The following is a 24726-nucleotide window of genomic DNA, read 5'->3' as shown; positions in this document are numbered from 1 at the left end:
GGTGCTTCTCTGTCTCCTTGTGGCTGCAACACGCAATTACACCCAAAGAGAATATCCAATGATCACAGTGACTGTTTGTTGTTGTTACCTTCGCATTGAAAATGCGGATGGTTATGTTTTGATCGCCATGTATTTATTTATTTATTTGTATGCGTGTTATTCGGAAAACAAAAAAAGTTTTTAACCGAATCGCATGAAATTTGGTGGGATGATTGGTTATTATCCGGGAACCATTTGATAAGATTTTGGGATGAATCGGGTCAAAGGTCAAGGTCAAGGTCATGGATAGGTCAAAATCTTCTTTTTACCATAGCACGGTCAATTTATATCCAATTGGCATGCAACTAATGCCAAAATGTTCATAATTCAATGCCCAATGTTGTGATATGTGAAGGTATGCGCTCTACCGAGTGCCCGTTCTAGTTTTATGGTTTGATGTTCGTTATTGTTTTATATTTATTATTGTTTTCTTGTTTTATATTTGTTATAGTTTTACGTTTGTTTTTGATTATTATTTGATGTTTGTTATTGTTTTGTTTATTGTTTTATGTTTTATTATTTTTAATTGGTTATTGTTTTACGTTTGTTATTGTTTTGTTTTTATTGTTTTATGTTTTATTATTATATATTTGTTATGGTTTAATGTTTTTTATTTTATTATTATATATTTGTTATGGTTTTATGTTTGTTATTGTTTTATGATTATATGTTTGTTATTGTTTTATGTTTTTTATTGTTAGATGCTCCGGTTCATCACGTGTTGCCTGTGTAGTTCGCCTGTTTGCCCGTGTGTCAGTGGTTATCAGGTCCATCTTCCAATCAGGGGGTTGGCGGTTCAGTCCCCGCCCTAGTCGACGTGTCCTTGATCAAGACACTTAACCCCGAGTTGCTCCCTGCTGTGTCTACTGTGTATGAATACCCCTGAATGAAAAGTGTCTCCATGATGAAACCTGAATACTCTACTGTGAAGTTTCCTCTTCTTCATCCCCGTTACAGAAACCAGACTTCACAATAAACACTTTATTCAAACCATGAAAAATAGAAGGAATCTCTCAATATAGAGCAATATATTTCATTACTTTTAATCTCCGTCTTCTTGTTTTAAAGATACATTCTTTTGTCTTTCTTCTGTTCTTAAGATACACAAGAACAAATTGATACATATCTCACAAAACTATATCAACGTTTTAAATACATTACAGCACAGAAGTACAAAAATACATTATCCGGGTAGGCGGGTGAGTTAGTGCAGATGTTGTTGTTGCGCAACCTGATTACAAATGCAATAAATTCGGTGTTCAAAAATCACACACACACACACACTACATCAACTTGATTTATAGTCCCACTGAGCCGCCCACAAGCTTTTCTCTCACTCTCTGTGCGTCTTTTTACTCTCTATGAACTTTTTTCCCTGTTTCACTTGAAATAAAGCCCAAAATAATTAAAATAAAATGGTTCTTTAAAGAACCGTGTCCTTAAATAGTTCTTTAAAGAACCTATAAAGGTGTCTCTAAGAACCTTAAACAATGGTTCTTTAAGGCACCATTTCTGGTTCCACAAAGAACCTTTTAAACCAGGGTTCTTTAAAGAACCATTTCCCTAAATAGTTCTTCAAAGATCTTTAAACGGGTTCTCAAACGTCCATCCATAGGTTCCAGATTTCTCAGCATTGCTTACCGAGTGCAGAGGTAAAGTAGAATCTTTCCTTGAAAGAACTAAATAGCAGCATTTGGTGAGTATCCGTCCTCGCCCTCACACGTTGGCCGTGGCGTTTTGTTCCCGCTCCACCTCTGAAGGGCCGTGTGCAAAAGCCCGCTCTGGTGAATAAACGCTGAGTCGTGGCGCTTTTCGACGACGCGACAGATTTAAAGATGTGCGTCGTCATTTAAATCCCGTCTGTGCGAGGGCGGTTTGTCGTCTCGTAGTTCTGAACTGAGGCAGGTAAAGCGGAGACGAGGCTCGCTCGCTCGATTCCCCGTCGCCTAGCAACGGGCTCGACTCCGCCGAGCGGCCCTCTCCGTCCGCTCCCACATCGCCCGGCGGCTCGGCGCTCGTCTCCTCTTCTTCTTCGTCTCCCGTCTGCGCCTCGTCGTCGACCTCGCTGTCCTCCGCCGGATACTCCATCTCTAGATAGGACACGTCTTTCTCTCCTCTCGCCTCCTCCTCCTCCTCTTCTTCGCCTTCGGAGAGCTCCTCCACGGAGGTGTAGGAGCGGGAGCGCCGCGGGTCGTCCGGCGCCCACAGGCCGCCGCCACCGTGGGAAGAGTCGGAGATGTCCGAGTTGTCGGCGGAGAAATTGCCCTCGTCGCCGGAGCTGCTGCCGCTGCCGCTCTTGTTGTGAAGATGAAGATGAAGATGCTGCTGCTTCGGATCCGAGAGCAGCACCGTGGCGTACGCGACCGAAGACGGAGCGGAGCCGTCTTTGAGGTCCGCCGGCGGACCGTCACGCTGTAACCGATCGCGTCTCGGGCTTGAAGGAGCTCGGCCACGGAGCCGCTCACCCTCCCGGGCCTCTCGGTTGACCTCCAGGTTTGACCCCGGGGGTCGGCGCGGGTCGGCTCGGACCGACGCCGAAGTCAGAGCGGAGAGATCGATCTTGTCGACTACGGCGACTTTGGAAATGTTCTCAGGTGGGAGCAGCAGCTGCCAGGCCGCCGGGCATTCTGGGAGATGCAACAAGTGGTCAAAGGTGTCCGTCTGGAAAGATGTGCAAGGAAAAAAAACTGATTTAAAAGTGTTAGTTTTCAAAATATATACAAATATATGCAATAAATTGCAGCGATTGGCAAAAGAGGAGCGATCGAGTGCATCTGTTCTGTTTCACACACCAGCAGCCGGGTGGAGAGAATCATAGATCACACACGTGCAGCGGAAATGAAAACACTTTATTGTTTTAATGTGTTTGTGTGTCAAGAAAAACAAATCTCGTTTTATGAATTTGTCTTTGTACGATGAGGGTTAAGAAACATGAGATTAACGCTAGAATTACTTATGGGTGACAATGTTATTAAAGTCCTATTTGCTGTATATGGTTTGGTAATGAATCCTAATAAATCCTCTTAAACGTGTCAAAAGAAGTGAGAGATAAAAGAAACAACTGAATCGTGCACGGTTCAATGTGTTTGGTCAATCTACAGTTTTGTTCTAAAGTACTTTTTTTATCTGTTGATCTGTTATTGCAACACAGTTTATTTGTTTTTTATTCTATTTTAATTTGCATTGTTTTATCGTTTCATTATATATCTGTTAATTCAAATTCCTCGTACATGCAACGTACTCGGCCCGTATAAATGATTCTAATTCTGCTTCTTAAAACAAATGAAACTTTATGGAGCTACAACCAGGCGATTGGTAGCTTAGCTTAGCTTAGCTTAGCATAAAGACTGGAAATAGAAAAACACACTTAGTCTGGCTCCAACTAAAAGCTAACAGTCCACCAGCAAAGATAAAACTAGCATGTCATGTTGTGTTATTCAACTAATCTTTGTTAATCCATTTTTTAAAATGTCTTCCTGCCACAGTGAGGGAGCGGAGCTAGCATTCCAGTCGTTATGCTAAGCTACGCTAACCTGCTGCTGGCTGTAGCCTCATGTGTATCACGTAAAGTACTAAACATTAGACAGTCTTGTACGATGTTTATCACTGAGAAATACTTTAATTAGGTTTACAGTGGAGAAAACATACCGTCATGTCTTATACGTGTCGCTTTAATTTTTTACGGTAATTCACCGTATATATTTCACACTTCTTTTTTTTCACAGTGTAGGTTCTCTTGTAAAAAAAGAAGCAAATATCCGTATTTCCCAAAGTAACCCCGGTTCAAAAAATGAAGGTTGACATGTCTCAAAGAACCTTAAAGAAATGGTTCTTTAAGGCACCATTTCCGGTTCCACAAAGAACCTTTCAAACCAGGTGCCTTAATACTATTAATATTATTTTACCTTATTGAAGTCGAGGCCTCTGGCCCAGGAGCATTTGTTCGGGTCGGGAACCTCCTTCCACACAAACTTCTTCATCCTGGATAGAAATGGAATCATTTAGGGTCCATCTCTCTGGCTTAAAGGCCTCCCCCCATACACACACACACACACACACACACACACACACACACACACACACACACACACACACATCTCCCTTCAGCTCACATCAAGTGTAATTACACCCTCGTGACCTTTTAAATGTCACACGCTCTAAATTAGACGGCACCCCGGGCACTTCCATTATTTATCACTTCTTACAGGGTAAAAAAACCTCCTTTGACATAAACTGATGCAGTATAATGAATAAAGGTACAAGATTAAACATGCATGTAAAGTGTCTTTTAAGAAGATTTTATTTGATGTTGCTGCATCGAAACACCCCAAAGCAGATTTAATATCATACACGTGGGTGATTTCTTTTTGTATACAGCAAGATCTTCTTATTATTTATTAGTTAATTAATCTTTAATTCATTTATTTTTTATTTCCCCTTGCCTAGAAACCAATTCAATTCCACGTACATGCAGACGCTCATACATAGACGTCTGCCTTCATCTGTGTATTCTGTTTCTTTAAATAAAAAATAAAAAAGCTCACACACACACAAGCACACACACACACACACACATGCACACATGCACACAAATTTGTTCTTTTCTTTTTCTCAATACTCTGACTTTATGATGTTGTGTCCACTGTTTCGTCATCCTCTAGGTTTTATGTCTATGTATTGTCTTTTGTCCTATAATAAAAATACTAAAAAAATAATCATAAAGATCTTATTATTATTCATTTGTATTTTTTTTTATGTCTGTGAATGTGTCTTTGGAGCCTCTCACTGGTTCTGGGAGAGGATGAGGGTGACGAAGAGGACGAGGAAGAGGAAGGAGATGGCCAGCAGCATCAGGGAGGCCGCGGGGTCTCGTCTGGTGGCTGAAACACAAACATCTCACCTGTAACTAACACACCTCGAGCACGGGGGCTTTTTTTTCTCGCTTCACTGGTGCGAGGGGCGGGGCTTAGAGGGGGGCGTGGCTTTACTCCGTGGAAACAGTTTTCATCTCCTTCATCCACCATGAACAACTAACCACTAGTTCTGCTTTATCCCACAAACGTCTGAACATCTGACATCCTCGTGTCTGGGTTCATAACATATACAGGACTGTCTCAGAAAATTAGAATATTGTGATAAAGTTCTTTATTTTCTGTAATGCAATTAAAAAAACAAAAATGTCATGCATTCTGGATTCATTACAAATCAACTGAAATATTGCAAGCCTTTTATTCTTTTAATATTGCTGATTATGGCTTACAGCTTAAGAAAACTCTAAAATCCTATCTCATAAAATTTGAATATTTCCTCAGACCAAGTAAAAAAAAAGATTTATAACAGCAAAACAAAATCAAACATTTGAAAATGTGTTTCCAGGTGTTTCGAGTTAATTAGACGATTCAAGTGATTTGTTTAATACCCTACTAGTATACTTTTTCATGATATTCTAATATTTAGAGATAGGATATTTGAGTTTTCTTAAGCTGTAAGCCATAATCAGCAATATTAAAAGAATAAAAGGCTTGCAATATTTCAGTTGATTTGTAATGAATCCAGAATGCATGACATTTTTGTTTTTTTAATTGCATTACAGAAAATAAAGAACTTTATCACAATATTCTAATTTTCTGAGACAGTCCTGTACATATATATATATATATATCCATATATATATATATATATTTATACATGACATCACCTGAAGGCTCACACAGCTATTAGCCATTAGAGCAGAAGCAGTTAGATTCACCAACGCTCAACGCCGATTGGCTTTCGCAACTCGTCGCCGGGTGAATTTTTCGCCAAAGTTGAAATATTTAAACTTGAGGCGAATTTTCTCAACGCGCAATTTTCATCTATCGCCACCGCTCACGTCCCTACGTTGAATTCTCAACACTTTCGGTGTGAAGGCAGCATCAGAGACTTTAAATGTTGAATATGATTCTGTTACAACAGGAAAAACCAGTGCGTACCTGTTGCGTACATTGGCTCCGCCTCTCCGTCAGCAAACACGGGGTACAAGGAGAAGCCCGACTGCTCGGAGCCGAAGAAATCACCTGAAATGAGGCATCGACATGAATACACACGATGAACAGATACTCTAAGCGATGAAACAAGAGAGATAGTGTCACCTCTCAGATGTACGGGGCTGTCCGTGTACGGCAGTCTGGTCCACGTGGCGCCGGTCCGGCCCTCGTGATGACCCGGTACCAGTGACCACTGGACCACCATGAACAGAGGGACGGCGGAGACGTCGTCCAACAGGCTCCAGGACAGAGACACGCAGGTGCTGTTGACAACCGAGACGCCGAATGAACGAACAACGCGGCCTGCGGAGGAGAGAGAGGGAGAAAAAAGAACGAGGGAATAAATAAATAAAATATACTCTTTATGTCCCAAAAAAACAAACATATTCCCTTTTTTGCTGTTTTGATGGAGAATCGATTAATCGTGATTATCTGGAGCGTTTAGTATACTCTGAGCGCCAAAACTGAACAATGTTTTTTAGTTTATGTCTATCTTTATACCGGTGGTAATTTTCTTTTTGCCCACCAGGGGGCAGTGTGCTGCAGGCACACACACAACAGAGCAGTGTAACAAAGTTCTGGTGGTAAACACAATGAGGCATGTTTGTTATTACTACAACCTCTTAATTGTAGTCAGCAAAATATTGTTGCATGCTTTCTCATATACAGACCGGTGAAAAAAAATAAAAAGAAAGCGAATCGGGGTTCATCCACACGTTGACCAATGGGTGTCCAGGACGTTTCCAGGACTTTAAACCAAATTTCCATGACGAAACATTTTGTGAAATCTCAGTGGAAACATGAAAAAGTGAGAAAATGTCATATTTAAACTAACAATGAGAATCCCAAAGCATACAGTTTATAACCTTAAATGACTCAAATGAATGAGAGACAATAGTTAAGATTAAAAGAATAAACATTTATGTCTTTTCAGTTAAGGTGCGTTCACTTGCAGCGCGAAAAATGGGCGCTGCGAGTGTGAAGAGTGCGTATGCCGGCTTTATATTTACAGTGTCATTTTTTTTAAAGCATATAAATTATTTAAAATGCACATTTGAAAATTACAAAATGTCCATTGACTTTAAAAAAACGTTTTTTAATTTAGAAAAAACGATTATAACGATTTTTTAAATCCATGACTTTTCGATGAACCCTGACTCATGTAATATTGAGGATCAATGACATATTCAGGATTAAACAGATAAAAAATATATATTTTCTTCTTCCTCATTGTCCCTCCAGCTGATCCTCCCAGCTCACTCACGTCGGGGTCGCCTTTCCAGCGTCATGTTGACGTTGTGAGCGGAGCTCCCCAGATCGTTGAAGGCCTCCACGGTCACCGTGTGGGGCTCCTGGTCCCACTGGAAGCTGAAGGAGGACGCCACGTCCATCTGCTGCCTCGTCACCGAGCCGGTCGACGTCCGGCGCCGGACTATGAATCCATCCACGCAGTACGAACGCGCTGGTATTCGGAGTTGCTGTTCCAAAAAAATGCAGGAAAGCAAAACATCTATTAGTTGTGATTGGGGTCAGATCAGAGTCAATAAATGCAAACGCACACAGAGAGACTCACAAATGCAAACACACAGATTCACAAATGCGAACAGAACAATTTATAAATATATTTAATTTACAAATGCATGCGGAACGATTCACAAATACATTCCAATGCCACATGAATGAATTACAATTTGTTTGTTTTCTCGATCGATTTGCGAAATCGAATATATTTGTGAATTATTCTGTGTGCATTTGTAAATTAAATATATTTGTGAATTGTTCGGTCAGCATTTGTAAATTTAATATATTTGTGAATTGTTCTGTCAGCATTTGTAAATTTAATATATTTGTGAATTATTCTGTGAGCATTTGTAAATTGAATATATTTGTAAATTGTTTTGTGCGCATTTGTAAATTGAAAATATTTGAGAATTATTCTGTGCGCATTTATGAATCTTTGCGTTTGCATTTGTGAATCTCTCTGTGTGCGTTTGCAACTGATCTGACCCCATCGTTGTGTCTTCATTCCACATGTTTATGTTTTTGTCAGTTTCTGTACCTCAAATAGCAGAGTCACATTAGTCTGGTTTCCGTACGGCTCGTCTTGAATGACTCTCCAGAAATCCGGACCGCGCTCCGGAGCTGAGAACGAGACCGGCGACATCGCATTAGCCCTCTGAAGCGTTTATATCACGGGTCGTTTATTCGTCATTAGAGATTAGAGCTCCAATCAGACGGTCAGAAGTGATGCAGAAGGTCACACCGGGCCTCCGGCTGCCGCTGCGGTACCGGTGCCGTACCTCTGCTGTTCTGAGGCGCCGAGTAGACGGCGTCGCTCCATTCGCTCCAATAGCCGGTGCCGTTGGTGTGCATGCAGCGCACCTGCGCCGCGTAGACCCGACACATGTCCGACGACACCGACACCTCCGTCCAGGAAACACGCACCGGACTCTGAGTCTGCAGGGCGCCACATTTTAGAGTGAATATCTGACTCGTACACGTCCGTTTTAATCCATTTAATCCAAAGTATTACCTCATTATTCTCATCGTATTGATGTTAGCATCTTTCCCATTACAAAAAAAATACAGGAATACGGTCTCAAAGCAGCTTGAATCGGCTCATTAAGAAAGTTCAAAGTCATTTAAGAGATATTAGACCATTTCTCAGCTGAGTGCTGGACCCCAGGAGCTTTGAATATGTTTGTCTTGATAGATAAATATCTTCATTACAGGTAGAAGAACATTTTGGAGGGAAATTTAGAGTTATTTACCCAAAATAATGTTGCAACCTTAAATGAAGTGTTCAGAAACACGTAGTTGGTCTGTTTTTAAACTTTTTTTTTTTTTTACAAGTTCTCGGTCAAATCAAGCATACGTTGTGCTGTCTTCAGCCTGCTTACTGCACCTGCCCTTCACACACCCCTCTCTTAAAGGGACAGCGCCCCTCTCTTAAAGGGACAGCGCCCCTCTCCTAAAGAGATAGCGCCTTTCCTTTAGAGAGATGGCGCTCTCTTAAAGAGACAGCTTCCCTCTCTTAAAGAGACAGCGCTCTCTTCCAGCCACACCAGCTCACCTTCCACTCCGGCTGGGCTCGTCCAGCGGAGGGCGAGCGGTAGCCGATCTGACACTGGAGCCCCTCGGCAGGCAGAGGCGGAGGCTCCCACGAGACCTCCAGGACCCCACCGCTCCGGCTCACCGCCCTCACATTAGTGGGCGTATGGGGCTTTACTGCAAGGGGGAAATAGCGTGGAGCAAGAGTGTGGGTCATGCAACATGATCAATTACAACAAAATCAACACAGTTTACACCTTTTACATTTTTCTACTTTAATTAGATTATTATGAATCAAACTGTAGTTTTTAAGGGCAATATTATCAGTATAGTATTACACTTTAAAGGAAATCATTACTCTAATAAAGAGATTCATAAAGTTTGAAAATAACCTTTAAATACATACATACATATATATATATATATATATATATATATACTGTGTATGTATTTATAAATATAAATACATATATTTATGTATTTATATATATTTATAGATATGTATTTTTATATATATATACATAAATACATAGTATATATACATACATACTGTGTATGTATGTATATATATAAATATATATATATGATTTTTTAAAGTGTAATACTATACTAATAATATTGCCTGAAAAAACTGCAGTTTGATTCATAAAAAAATCTAATTTCCAGTATGCCATTGAGATGTTCCAGATGTTCAAGAACGGGGAGAAAATTCATATTCTTTTCGAGATTTCTATATGCTATTTTATAAATTAAAACATAATGACGCCTCCTGATATTCCTGTTCCGTTTAGTCGTGTTGCTCCACACGTGGATCCATCCCGCTCACCGTGATCTATGGGCGTCAGGTAGGTGGGTTTAGTCCTGACGGGACCCAGGCGGGACGGCACCTCCAGCCACAGCCGGTAGCAGTTCATCCTCAGAGGCCGGATGCTGCAGCTTCCCCTCTTGGATTGAACCTGAGGGCAAGCCGGCCCCACCTCCCCCACTTCCTCCCCGGCTCTCTCCCTCGCCTCCATCACGTCGCACGGCAAGTCGGCCCACCTGGCACGATCAAAAAGATTGATGATGTCATTCCTGGAGGTCTTGAATGCTAATTAATACAATATTGGATGCTGAATGTGTGTAAAATAAAGGATAATTCCAGTTTCGTACAAATTGGATCTTTTTATTACACAGTTGCCCTCTACTCACTGCATGACCCAGGGTATGATGGGAAAAAACGCCAGATCAAAGAGCTGATTGGCTCTCAGATCTGCTAACAAACACCTTGTTTTGTAGAAAATACTATTTTTCAATTTGAATTGTAATATTTAATGTTAGATTGTTGGCTATAAATCTCGTGTTGTGCAATGAAGGTTTAATCTAACAACATAACTTTGTGTGATTGATGGAGATAAAAGCTTATTCATACAACTCAAGCAAAATCTTCAGGTCTGAGTGAAGCCAATGCCATAAGTATCTCATAACTTGCATTCTCTCTGCTGGCCAGCAGGGGGCGACGCCTCCAGTTGCATAAAGTAAGTCAAGATTGTATGTATTTGTAATTAAGAGAGGGGCTCTGTCTCTTTAAGAGAGTGCCGCTGTCTCTTTAAGAGAGGGGTGCTGTCTCTTTAAGAGAGTGCCGCTGTCTCTTTAAGAGAGGGTTGCTGTCTCTTTAAGAGAGGTGTGCTGTCTCTTTAAGAGAGGGCCGCTGTCTCTTTAGGAGAGGGGCGATGTCTCTTTAAGAGAGGGGTGTGAAGTAAGCAGGCTGAAGACAACACAACGTATGCTTGTTTTAACTGGGAAGTTGCAAAACAGAAGAACGACGTGTCTCTGAACATTTCACTTTCAGGGTGCAACAGAAACAAAACCTCCGAGAATCACTAACATCATTATTTCCAGCGCGTGTTCCCTAAATGTGAGTTCTGCTACGCTGTGTTCTGTAACTTCCAGTTGAGAAATGCCAAATATTGCACAAACATCCAAATAGACAACATTAAGAAATTGTATGTGGCTTTGTTACCTCGACCTGAACTTAGGGTTAGTCAGCTGTGTGTTCTTCCAGCTGCAGTCCATAGCATCGATATCGCCGTTGGTTACGCAGTTTATATCGATGGAGGCTCCTGGAAACACGAGAACAAAATCAACTTTCACCAGAAGTAGCCTACAGGAACCTCATGGTTCTTAAATGGTTCTTTAAAAGGATTTGTGGTTCTACGAAGAACCATCAGCTACTCAAGAACCAATTTTTCATTTGAGGCACCTTTATAGGTTCTTTAAAGAACTCTTTAAGGACACGGTTCTTTAAAGAACCCTGGTTTGAAAGGTTCTTTGTAGAACCAGACATGGTGCCTTAAAGAACCCTTTTTGAGGTTATTTGAGACATCTTTATAGAGCGTATTCACGTGACGTCAGAATCTCAATCGCGCCATCTTGGGGTCCCACTTATTAAATGTCAGAAGGAGTTGACCTGGCTATCGTGTCGCTGTTTGATTATGCGAGAGCCCAGCAACCTCGTCTCCTTCTGCATTACCAAAGAAAGATTTCAGCGGTTGGAATTGAATATTCGCAACGCTTTTTTACCTGATTTTACTCGCTCAACACTTTGTGGTTAATTCGCTAGTTACCCCTAGTTACCAGCACATAGCCCGGTCACATTCCTGTAAAACAGTTTTCATTTCCGCTATCGACCATGGGACATTAACAACTATTTCTGCGTTATACTTGTTGTGGAAATACCACAAATGTCGGAACATCAATCGCCCCGTGTCTGGGTTCATATATGATCCGTAGTCGCACAGCTCCGCCTCCAGGACGAGTGTCTGATGAAGCCGCTTCCAGCTCCTTCAGGACCAGCAGTGACTGGCTGGCCGTGTTGATGCTGTTCCCATGGAGACAGTGTTTTATTTTACCTTGACATGAATCACAGAGTAAAGGCAGACATCGCCCGACGGAGTTGCCATGTTCATGGCTTCCTCCCAAGTTTCCATCCACAGTTCCTTTTGCGCAAGTGAAAGACATTGATTTTCGCTCGGCGAAAAAGCAAAAAGAGATTATTGATGAGAGTGTCAAAGGAAACGTGCCCACAACCCGATGTGTCAACAGAAACACATGAGAACAGTCCTAACGCTCATACGCCGAGTGAAGCCGAAGTAGATGCATGACAAGTTGAAGTAATAGCCTCTTGTTGAGCTGATAAACCCATATTCTGAATCATTAGTCCCACATCCAACAATGAGGCACAGAACCATAATCACAAGGCACACCGCTTTGAACTGAAATCGTGTCTCCTTCAGGATATAATGGTCATTTCTAAAGAAGAGCGGCATACAAACAAGCAAAACAATGCCGTGGTGGGACCCCAACATGGCCGCCAGAGTTTGTTGTGGTCACGTGAGTGAATACGCTCTATAGGTTCTTTGAAGAACTCTTTAAGGAAAAGGTTCCTTAAAGAACCCTGGTTTGAACGGTTCTTTGTGGAACCATAAATGGTGCCTTAAAGAACCATGTTTTGAAGGTTCTTTGAGACACCTTTATAGGTTCTTTGAAGAACTCTTTAAGGAAAAGGTTCTTTAAAGAACCCTGGTTTGAACGGTTCTTTGTGGAACCAGAAAAGGTTCTTTAAAGAACCCTGGTTTGAACGGTTCTTTGTGGAACCAGAAATGGTTCTTTAAAGAACCCTGGTTTGAAAGGTTCTTGTGGAACCAGAAATGGTTCTTCTATGGCATCACTCTGAAGAACCATTTTCGGTTCCACATGGCGCCTCCATGGTTCTGTGTGTGGGTTTGGGTTCTCCGAAGTAACTCATCAGAGAACATGTTCCTTCCCTGCAGCCTCCTGCTGTCCTCATGAAGGTGTTTCCTGATGTTCGGCTGTGTGACGCTCACCGTCTACGTACACCTGGCTGTACGGGCCGGCCCACTCCTCCGTGCACTGCAGCAGGTCGTACAGCCGGGCCTCGGAAGGACGGACTGTGACCCGGCTCACCTGGTTTGGGAAAAGATGTTATTAAAATTAATTGTACGTTTTGTTTTATTTTTGTACGATTTTGGGAAGAAGTTTGTAATTAACACAAAAAAAGAAGAAGGGGAAAGTGTTTCCTGTCTCACCCGCTGGCTGACCGGGTGGTACAGTCCGCGCTGAAGCCGCTGGAAGTTGAGTCTCCACACGGCGGCGCTGGCGTTCACGCCGCGGTCGTTGAACACGCAGTGCACCGTCACGTTGTCCCCTGGCCGCGCCACCACCTTCTCAGGGATGTAGCTCACCGCTACACACACACACACACACACACACACACACACACACACACACACACACACACACACAAACACACACACACACACACACAGGAAACAGAGATTGATGCATATAGTTGTTATTTTTGTTAATTACCAAAAAGCTCTCTGGCCTTTTTAATATAATTTGAATAGAGATCTCAATACAATACTTTTTTCTTTTTCTTTTTTTTTGACGTCAAACAAATGTGAAAAGTAACAAAAGTAAAATAGAACAAAGACAATAAGCCAAACACACGTCTAAACTCCCCATTCACACAAAGTTTCCACGTAGACATCAAAACAAAAGAGCCAAAACTTTGTTCAGGGATTTTTTTCCTGCGTGGCGTCAAGAGAAGAAACGACTCATCACAAAACACGAGTCACCCGAAAAGAAAACTCTAAACTGAGTCATGACTCATCGTTTTAAATGAGCTGTGCTTGATTTTAATGAGCATTCTGTTGTTGCGGAGCTCACACCAACCAGAACCAGAACCAGAGCTTTCATAGCATCACTCAGAGGATCACTCAGAGTCTCTGGGGACATTTACTTTATTCATGTTAGACTTTATGATTAATTGGCATAAATCTACTTGAGAAATATTTGAAATAAATCTACCTAAAAAAATAATTGACATTAATTTATCTGAGAAATAATTTACATGAATTTACCTACAAATATTTGTTAATTAATCTACCTAAAAAATATTTGACATTAATCTACCTGAGAAATATTTCACATTAATCTACTTGAGAAATAATTGAGATTAATTTACCTGAGAAATAATTTACATAAATCTACCGTAAAAAATATGTTTTAATTAATCTACCTAAAAAATATTTGCCATAAATCTACCTGAGAAATATTTGAGATTAATTTACCTGAGAAATAATTGACATTAATCTAAAGAATATTTTTAAATTAATCTACCTAAAAAATATTTTACATTAATCTACCTGAGAAATAATTTACATTCATCTACTTAAAAAAATATTTAATCTACCTAATTCTTTTGGATGTTAATCTACCTGAGAAATAACTGACATTAATCTACCTGAACTGTAGGTACATCCATGTACATCAGTTCTCAGGTGGATGTGGTGGAGGTACCTGACATTCAGGTGGATGTGGTGGAGGTACCTACCATTCAGGTGGATGTGGTGGAGGTACCTACCATTCAGGTGGATGTGGTGGAGGTACCTACCATTTAGGTAGATGTGGTGCGGTGCGCTCCACCCGCTCCACCCTGGAGGCTCGTCCGGGCCGGAGCATCGGACCTGGACCGTGTAGTTCAGTCTGGGCTTCAGATCCAGAGACAACATGGAGGCTGCAGGGGAGGACGCCACCTGGACACACACACACACACACACACACACACTGAGTCCAGGATCAACACACACACACACACACACACACACTGACTCCAGGATCAACACACACACACACACACACACACTGACTCCAGGATCAACACACACACACACACACAAACACACAAACACTGAGTCCAGGATCAACACACACACTCACACACACACACACAAACACTGAGTCCAGGATCAACACACACACTCACACACACACACCAGGACACCACGTGTCCATGCCTCCACCTGTCGGAGTCTTACACAGAAGTTCTGACACCTCTGAGTCACGTGGTTCTGATCCGGCTCCTGAACGCAGCACCGTCTCATAAACTGGCTCTCAGAGCACATGACTCCCAGTGGGTGCTCTCCCGAGGTGTCACCCGTCACGTGACCACACATCGACGTGTGTTTACCTGCCACGCCGGGCGGGCGGCGCTGGGCGCGTGACGCACTTCGTATCTGAGCGGGCCGACGGAGCCCGGCGGGTCGTCCCAGTGCAGAACCAGCTCGGCCTGGAGGGTCTGCAGGTGAGACAGGTGGACTGGAGGACTCGGTCTCACTGGGGGGACAAAGACCGGTTGATATCCACTCGCATGTTATCGTCATGGCAACAACAATAATTGACATAAATCTACCTGAGAAATAATTTACATAAATCTACCTGAGAAATATTTGATATAAACCTACCTAAGAAATAATTGACATTAATCCACCTAAAAAATAATTGAAATAAATCTACCTGAGTAATAATTTATATTAATCTACCTGAGAAATATTTGACATGAATCTACCTAAAAAATTATTTAGATTAATTTCCCCGAGAAATAATTGACATAAATCAAATATTGTATAATCCTCATATCATGATTATCAACATTAAATTAAGGAATAAATCACATCTTGAGTTCCTAAAAGAATATTGACAAAATATGATTTTTATTTCTGCTAACTTTAGTTTCACTTCACCTTTCAGGTGTTTTCCATTTATAAAGCTTACGCACTTAAATAACCAGCTAAGATGATGAGAAGCAACATACTTTATAAAAATACATGATGTCATCAGGTGTCATTCAACTGGAATGTTTTGGTTTATCTTGACAGGTGACATTTATTTTAATTGTTTACAGTCATAACATAATCCGTACCCGGTCGCTGGGGAATCCTGAGGAGAACGGGCGGAGCGAGGGCGGCGGAGATGCTGACGGTTACCACGGCGACGAAGCGCGCGGCGGAGCCGACGGCGAGCGAACACGCGAAGGCGTCCTTCCCGTGGCAGACAACGGGATCCCTGGGCGCCGCAGTCCCGTCCTTCGCCTCCGCGGCGTCTCTCCGTGACCTAGAGAAATTAACTTCGCTCTGTTATCTGTAATATCTGAATAAAAAAATATGCACTAAAACTAAACATCTACGAATGTCCAAAAATGATGATGACGTCATCTTCATTGGCTCGGACGAGAAGAATTTAAAACACTTTTTACACTATAATTCCATTTTCCATGATACCTCACTGCACTTTAATGTGCAATATGAGACATATTATTATTATCTTTTATTTAAAACTGGATCCAAAACTCTGCTCACCAGCACCTCTCTTGTTCGTGTATATAATACCACCTTCTGAATCGAGTTTTCTGTTATTCTTTTGTATTTTTTCCTTTCTTATTATAGTGTTATTTCTAATAATTATATTTCCAATGTGTCAAGACTGTTGGTCAAGGGAATAAATGGGAAATAAAACCTTGAAATTTAATTAAATCTTTATCTACTGATGTAGAATGTGTGAAATTATTGAATTATCAACATCTCAACAGTTTTCTTTTATTATTTTGTGTTTTTTCTTTTCTCATTATATATATTTTTTCTATCTAATAACTATATTTCCAATATGTCAGGACTGTTGGTCTAGGGACAAAAAATGGTAAATAAAAATCTTGATCCAACCTTTATGTGAAATTATTGAATTAGTATGCATCTTCCCCCTTGTGCTAATCCAAGAGACGCTCAATACTCACGAGAGTCGCCGGAGACTAACTGCCACCGGACCAGCATGCACCGGGCTCGACGGTGGAAGGAGAGGTCGGAGGTCACATCTCAAATGTTCCCGATGTCCATCGATGGTGCACAGTATGTCCAAACAGGCGCCTGGCGGGGAATCGACACGGCACATTAGCGGTGTGACCGGCGCCACGTCACTTCATAACATCCATGTTAGGTTTACCGTATTAATGGCTGTTATATAACTGTAATTGGATTCTTAGCATCCCCAAAAGAGAAACCAGTAGTTGGGGATCTACTAAATTACGCCTGTGGTTTTTTTGAAACAGTGGGAAAAAGCTTACAGCACCTGGTATTCCCAGGCGGTCTCCCATCCAAGTACTGACCAGGCCCGACCCTGCTTAGCTTCCGAGATCAGACGAGATCGGGCGTGTTCAGAGTGGTATGGCCGTAAGCGAAGGGTGAAGCTACAAATGAGCGTTTTAAAGGATCGGAGACCCGATCTCCTTCACTTCTTCTTTTTTACTTCATAACATCACCTGTTGCACCACCCACCATGACACATTCCTGTACGTGAAAACACGTGGCAATAAAACCGGCTGTCTGTCTTTTCTTTATTCGTATTTAAAAAAATTATATATTGTGTTATTCTTTTCTATTTGATTAAAGTTTTTCTTTTTGTCATTTACAATGTTTTGCCCGTTTTGGTTTTGTTTTACATTTAAAAAAAATTTAAACAATTTTTGAAATTAAAAAAAAATGTTTACGTTGAAAAAGTTTTTCAAAATAAAATACAAATAAAAAGTTTTAAAAATTACAAGATTTTTTTTAAGTAATGGAGAGGGGAAACATTCTTTTAGTTTTCAAGTAATGAAAATAATATTATGAGAAATTATTCTTAGTTAAACTGATGACTAATGCAGGCGCTGCAAGTGAGTTGAAAACCCCATTATCGAACGTTTGTGAGGAAGCACGATGTTTAGATGAAGCCACTCCAACCACCAGGCCGGGGACGTCTGATAGTTAATGGCCTCGTGTTTGATGTAGACAGATGTAAATACAGAGGTGTGTGTGAAACACATCACACGCACCGACTCTTCAACAGGACCTTTCTCCACCACGAGCAACCCGACACGCCTTAAATACAAACACTGCCGCTCAAAGGTTTGGGGTCACGCAGACAATTTAGTTTTCCATGTAAACTCAAACTTTTATTTATTAAATTAATTGCAAAATGTAGACAAAATATAGTCACACACAGGAGGCGTGTTCTTTTTCGTTCAGTGAAACTGAAAACAAAATCGCTAAATATAAAGTAAAAAAAGAAAATGTGTACAAAAAATTTGTTTAAAAGTTTTCCCCCCACATTATTTTTACATATTTTGTAAAAAAAAGTTGTAAAAAATTAAATTAAATGTAAATGTTGAAAAAAATTCACTGCTTTTTAAAAGTTATTTAAAAAAAAGTTTGTACAACAAATTGCTTTAAAAAAAATCCCAATTTTTTTTTTACATTAACGAGGTTAGACATTAAGATTTTTATATTAAATATTAATGTAGTTCTTCTTGTGGCTCAAAGGAAGGCCAGTTTTACAGCTTCTCTCACCAGCATAACTGTTTTCAGCTGTGCTTACATAAAAAGGGTTTAGAGGGTTTTCTACCCCTCCGCTAGTCTTCTAAGGCGATAACACAATGTACCATTAGAACACTGGAGATGGGCCTCTACACACCTCTGTAGAGACTTCATTACACACCAGAGAATAGGCATTTACACATTAACTATGTAGAGAGTTATGATTCATTCAATGTTATCTTCATTGAAAAAAACAGTGCTTTGAAAAATAAGGACATTTATATGTGACCCCAAACTTTAGACCGGTAGTGTAATTTCTTTGTGAGGAAGATTTCTTGTCGATACCAGTGTGGACGCCAGAGGACTCGTGAGGTCCTGATTGGCTAGTCGAGCCCCTGAAGCTGCAGACGGGGTCCTGTGGGAGGTCCGGTTCAGACCGGTTTGTGAGGTGGGCTGCAGGTGAGTCACAGCACAGCTCATCCTGCCAGGGGAGGTCCAGGGCAGAAGGCCCCTCCTCCTCCTCCTCCTCTTCCTCCTCCTCTGGCTCCACACACCGAGCACCTGCTCACAGAAGGTAAAACTCAGGTTCCACACATGGACAGAAACAACATTTATATTCAGTGTTTTTTTAGAAGATTTCATCTTTGGGTTTCATTTTCTGCATTAGACAAATTACAATACAGTTCTTTGAGACAACTTTGAAGGTTCTTTGAAGAACTATTTAAGGACATGGTTCTTTAAAGAACCCTGGTTTGAAAGGTTCTTTGTGGAACCATAAATGGTGCCTTAAAGAACCATTTTTAAAGGTTCTTCGAGACCCCTTCATAGGTTCACAGAACTCTTCAAGGAAAGGGTTCTTTAGTTTAAAGAACCCTGGTTTGAAAAAGTTTTTTTGTGGAACCATAAATGGTGCCTTAAAGAACCATGTTTGAAGGTTCTTCGAGATACCTAGGTTCTTTGAAGAACTCTTCAAGGAAATGGTTCTTTAAAGAACCCTGGTTTGAAAAGGTTCTCCATGGACCTCCTGCTTGTCCTTTTGTGTGTTGAAGTGAGTCAGAATGTTCTAACGGACGGTGTTTGCATCTCAGAGGAAATCATTGTGTGGGGAAAGCAGAGACCTGGTAAGCTTCACACCACCTGGCTGGAGGAGGTGCAGCTCAGGTGGAGCTGGTGGAGAATAACACAGAAGACTGAGCAGTAGTTTTCATCATGAGCTCCACATGGGAAATATGCTGACTGAGTGATTCTCAGGCGTCAACATGAGGCGGCTGCCTCCAATAACTAGCGTGTTGTTCTGAACCTTTTCTTCTCAGCTAAGTGGATCTGCTGACTCTGAATCACCCGGATGACGTATTTGTTTTTTTAGGAAAGAAAACGGGAACTACGGGTCCTCCGAGCTGCCGGGAGCCTGAACTCACCGCGAGAGAGCAGCAGGACGAGCATCAGGACCGTCCACACGCTGGGCCAAAGCCTGCAGAGGTCCAGAGAGAGAACGTGAGGAACAGAACCACACCGGGCAGAACCGCCCCGGAGAGAGACGATTTTGCCCCGGATATCACGAGGAGAGGCAACACATGACTCCAGAAGGTCTTTAAAGAACCCTGGTTTGAAAGGTTCTTTGTGGAACCAGAAAGGATGCCTTAAAGAACCATTTTTGTTATGAAGCCAAATGTGAGCATCGAAAAGAAAAATAATGAAATCCAGTGTAACTTCACACAAGCATAACTATGAAATATATGCTTCACCCACATAATATTACTTAATCAACAGAAATTTCAAATTGTAAAGCCTCCTACTAAACATGCTGTGTGTGTGTGTGTGTGTGTGTGTGTGTGTGTGTGTGTGTGTGTGTGTGTAGGTGTGTGTGTGTGTGTGTGTGTGTGTGTGTGGAACAGAGGTTGTGCAATCCTAATAAACAAACCCGAGGAGCCCTGAATGAATTAATGATGACGTCATGATATGACAGGTGTGTTCTCTCCGTCACATGCTCATGACCTCATATGTGTTCGCATGATAATCATTAGGCAACAACATGCCGGTAGTCGCCTGCATCATCACATGAAGACGTTTATTTAGTTTTTATTGCCGTAAACACACTCGAGTCCAGGAGGCTTCTCTGCTGCTTCCTCGTGTTCTTTGGAAACAATCAGATAACGAACTTAAAATATTTTACACATCCACAGAAGGAAAAAGCTCCGTGTCCTTTACACCGGGACTTTAGCCAATTCTCCCCGGGTCTGACTCACTGCCAGCCCGCCTCCGGCCCGCCTCCAGCCCGCCTCCAGCCCGCCTCCTAGCGGCGCTGGAGGAGACGCGTCGAGGCTTGAAGCAGCATTTATAATACATTATTTTTAACTTTTTTTCCCCTACAATTTCTGTTTTGGTACTAAATATCCATTTACAGTGGCATTTCTGTATGTATATATATATATATACACACATTTATTATTTACATTTATTATTTACAAATATATATATATATATATATTTGTAAATAAGAAATGTATATATACACATTTATTATTTACATTTATTATTTACAAATATACATATATATTTGTAAAGAAGAAATGTATATATACAGTATATTATAAATATATTTGTAAATAATAAATGTAAATAATAAATGTATATATATTTATGTATGTATATATATACAGTATATATATTGATATATAGATAGATAGATAGATAGATAGATATATACTTTATTAATCCCCAAGGGGAAATTTGTCGAGTCAGTAGCAGCAACACACAAGAATAAAAAAACAAAACACAAAATATAAGAAGGGTTAGGGTGATCTGGCAAGAGGTGAACTGTTGTAGAGCCTCATAGCCGTCGGCAGGAATGTTCTCCTGTATCTCTCCTTGTGGCAGCGGAGCGTGAGGAGACGTCTGGAGAAAGTACTCCTCTGTCCCTGTAGGAGGTGGTGGAGAGGGTGGTCCGGGTTGTCCAATATGGACACCAGTTTCTTCAACGACCTCCTCTCCACCACCTGTTCCAGGTGCTCCAGCTGGCAGCCGATGATGGAGCCAGCCTTCCTAACCAGTTTGTTGAGACGGCTGGTGTCACCGGCTCCGATGCTGCTCCCCAGCAGACAATGGCAAAGTGCAGCACACTGGCCACAACCGACTGGTAGAATACCTCCAGCATCTTGCTGCTCACGTTGAAGGATCAAGCTTTCTCAGGAAAAAGAGTCGACTCATCCCCTTCTTGTACACAGCGTTGATGTTGGCCTTCCAGTTCAGTCGGCTGTCGATGGAGACGCCCAGGTACTTGTACTCCTCCACCATGTCCACGTCCACTCCCAGGACACTCAGAGGTGTAGGAGCTGTCGCCTTCCTCCTGAAGTCCACCACCATCTCTCTGGTCTTGGCCACGTTCAGCCGCAGGTGGTTCTCATCCGCCCACTTTACAAAGTCACTCACCACTGCCCTGTACTCCTCCTCCCGTCCATCCCTAATACACCCGACCACTGCAGAATCATCAGAGTACTTCTGCAGATGGCATGACTCCGTGTTGTACTGGAAGTCACTGGTGTACAGGGTGAAGAGGAAGGGAGACAGAACAGTTCCCTGTGGGGCTCCAACATCACTGACCACCGTTCCAGACAGCATACGGCCCATTCTGACAAACTGTGGTCTGCCTGTGAGGTAGTCAGTGATCCAGGAGATGGTGGACGCGTCCACACCGGCCACCCGCAGCTTCTCACTCAGCAGCAGTGGCTGGATGGTGTTAAATGCACTGGAGAAGTCAAAGAAAGTGACTCTCACAGAGACACCGGTTCCATCCAGGTGCGACTGAGCTCGTTGCAGCAGGTAGATGATGGCGTCGTCCACTCCCACATGAGGCTGGTAAGCAAATTGCAGAGGGTCCAACGATGATTTCACCTGCGGCGGAGGTGGGCCAAGACCAGCCTCTCCAGCACCTTCATCACATGGGAGGTGAGGGCGACCGGTCGGTAGTCGTTGAGGCCAGATGGTGTTGACTTCTTGGGGACAGGGACCAGGCACGACGTCTTCCACAGCACCGGGACTTCTCCCAGCCACAGGCTGAGGTTGAAGAGGCGCTGCAGGACACCAGACAGCTGGGTGGCGCAGGTCTTTAGGACCCTGGGGCTGATGCCATCAGGACCTTCAGCTCTGCGCTGGTGTAGTTTCTCCAGCTGTCTTCTCACCTGGTCAGTCGTCACAGAGAGAGGAGGGTGGAGGAGCCCATTGTTATTGAGGGCTCGGTGGATGTGCAGCTCAGCAGGGGGACAGAGGGGAGGAGGTGTTTGGGAGGTGTGATGTGTGGAGGAGACGGGGAGGGCTGTGAACTGAACCTATTGAAAAACAGTTCAGCTCGTTGGCCCTCTCCAGGAGCCCCTGGCTGTCTCCTCCCACCTTGAAGCCAGTTATCTGCTTCATGCCAGACCACACCTCCCTTGTGTTGTTCAGCTGGAGTTTGGCCTCCAGCTTCCTCCTGTAGGAGTCCTTGCCTCCCTGAGCTTCACCTTTAGGTTGCGCTGGGCTTTCCTCAGCTCATCCCTGTCTCCAGACCTGAAAGCAGCTTTCTTCATGTTAAGAAGCGCCTTCAGGTCCTTGGTGATCAGGGCTTGTTGTTGGGAAGCAGCACAGTCCGTGATGGGATGGTGGTGTGTTCACAGAACTTGATGTATTCCGTGATGCAGTCGGTCATACTGTTGATGTCCTCCCGTGCGGTCCACACAGCACATCCCAGTCCGTTGACTCGAAGCAGTCCTGTAGGCGTCGTTAGCCTCCATAGACCACCTCCTCACAGTCCTGGTGGTCACCGGCAGCCTCTTCACCAGAGGAACATACCTGGGTGTCAGCGGACCAGGTCATGATCAGACCTGCCGAGGGGAAGGGCAGTGGCGCTGTATGCGTCCTTAGTATTAGCATACAGCAAGTCCAGAGTTTTATTGTTCCTTGTTGGGCAGTCTATGTATTGATGGAAGGTTGGCAGAGCTTTTTCCAATGTGGTGTGGTTAAAGTCACCAGTGATAGCCATGAATGCTCCAGGCTGATGATTCAGCAGAGCAGACACAGTGGAGTGGATGGTGTCCACAGCTTCCTCAGCGCCAGCTGATGGCGGCACGTACACGACAACCACAATGGCGGACGTGAACTCTCTCGGCAAATAGTACGGGCGCATCCCCACGGCCAACAGTTCAATGTTCGCTACAGAAGCGCTCCTTCACGCACACATGGTCCGGATGGCACCACCGTTCATTCACATAAACAGCGATCCCGCCCCCCCTCATCTTACCGCTCTGTGTAGCGTCTCTGTCAGCCCGAACAGTTCTGAAGCCGGGCACGGACGCGCTGTGATCCGGATAGTCCGCGTGTAGCCACGGCTCAGTGAAGCACAAGTGACTGCTCACACGGTAGATCCTCTCGGACATTACCAGCGCCGAGCTCATCCGTCTTATTCGCCAAAGACCTCACGTTCCCCGTTATGATCGACGGTACCGAGGGTTTGTATCTCCTCGTTTTAGCCCTCCGCTTGACACCCGATCTGCAACCGAGAGCCCTCCTCCTTAGCTCCAGAGGGATCACAGGTCTGTCTCCAGGCAGAAGCTTCGGCCTGCACAGCGCGATCAGCTGAGCACGCGAGTAGACGACGGTCCCCGTCATTGTTTTGCTGTGGCTTTCCGATACTCACGACAAAGTGAACAAAAGCCACAGTAGAATTATCGAAAAAAGTAGTTATGGTCCAGTGTCCGACCGTAACTAAGACAAACGTGAAAGAAAAGAAAAAGAAAAAGAGAGGAAAAGTGCAAAAAAGACAATAAAATAAAAGCAAAACGCCACTACTGAAACAAGCAGCCGTTGGCACAGCGCTTCCGCTATATATATATATATACATATATATGTATATATGTATAAATATGAATATATATATATATATGTATATTTGTAAATAATAAATATATATATATGTACGTATATATTTTTATATATATATTTGTAAATAATACATGTAAATAATAAATGTATATATATATATTTGTAAATAATACATGTAAATAATAAATGTATATATATATTTTTAATTTATATATATTTGTAAATAATACATGTAAATAATAAATGTATATATATACACATTTATACCCAGACATTATCACCGAGCCAACATCCCAGCTGTCAGTTTGACGTAATGAGTCATTGTGTTGTAAAGAGAGACGGAAAGTCTCTCACATTAACGGTTGCCAGCCCGACCACAAACACATCACATGTGGTTATGACATTTTTTTAAATTGCTAATATTGAGACTTACATTGCTGCTGTGTGTTTACTCAGGTCACGTGTCCCGGCTCTCCGGTGTCCGACTCATCCAGGTGAGTTCAAATAATCCTCGGGGAGGAAGTTCTGCGCGCCTCAGTCAGATGTTGAAGAAGATTTCCCTAAACACA

General features: G+C 42.5%; 1 protein-coding gene and 1 non-coding gene across 2 annotated transcripts in view; both read right to left on the bottom strand.

Annotated features, from left to right (window-relative positions):
* Window positions 1-686: 686 nt before the first annotated feature.
* Window positions 687-24726, bottom strand: part of lepr (leptin receptor) — a 24182-nt gene continuing 142 nt past the window's right edge. Inside the window, exons 1-20 of the mRNA XM_056415229.1 lie at window positions 24591-24726; window positions 19723-19775; window positions 18650-18865; window positions 16750-16879; window positions 15883-16073; window positions 15151-15296; window positions 14575-14716; window positions 13205-13362; window positions 12983-13082; window positions 11119-11218; window positions 9943-10157; window positions 9139-9293; window positions 8366-8522; window positions 8125-8207; window positions 7330-7543; window positions 6171-6368; window positions 6012-6095; window positions 4826-4919; window positions 3945-4020; window positions 687-2700 (exon numbers count right to left, since the gene is read on the bottom strand). The exon at window positions 24591-24726 is cut by the window's right edge and continues 142 nt beyond it. Of these exons, the coding sequence (XP_056271204.1) occupies window positions 1885-2700; window positions 3945-4020; window positions 4826-4919; window positions 6012-6095; window positions 6171-6368; window positions 7330-7543; window positions 8125-8207; window positions 8366-8522; window positions 9139-9293; window positions 9943-10157; window positions 11119-11218; window positions 12983-13082; window positions 13205-13362; window positions 14575-14716; window positions 15151-15296; window positions 15883-16073; window positions 16750-16879; window positions 18650-18865; window positions 19723-19775; window positions 24591-24592 (3330 nt within the window). The 5' untranslated portion in view covers window positions 24593-24726 and the 3' untranslated portion in view covers window positions 687-1884. The remainder of the gene's footprint in view (window positions 2701-3944; window positions 4021-4825; window positions 4920-6011; window positions 6096-6170; window positions 6369-7329; window positions 7544-8124; window positions 8208-8365; window positions 8523-9138; window positions 9294-9942; window positions 10158-11118; window positions 11219-12982; window positions 13083-13204; window positions 13363-14574; window positions 14717-15150; window positions 15297-15882; window positions 16074-16749; window positions 16880-18649; window positions 18866-19722; window positions 19776-24590) is intronic.
* Window positions 17070-17188, bottom strand: LOC130194557 (5S ribosomal RNA). The gene has a single exon (XR_008831885.1). It is a non-coding gene; the product is annotated as a 5S ribosomal RNA (ribosomal RNA).

Source organism: Pseudoliparis swirei, chromosome 5 (assembly GCF_029220125.1).
Source record: "Pseudoliparis swirei isolate HS2019 ecotype Mariana Trench chromosome 5, NWPU_hadal_v1, whole genome shotgun sequence".
Classification (NCBI taxonomy): domain Eukaryota; kingdom Metazoa; phylum Chordata; class Actinopteri; order Perciformes; family Liparidae; genus Pseudoliparis; species Pseudoliparis swirei.
Note: the sequence above shows the minus strand (reverse complement) of the source record. Positions and strands in the feature narration are given on the sequence as shown.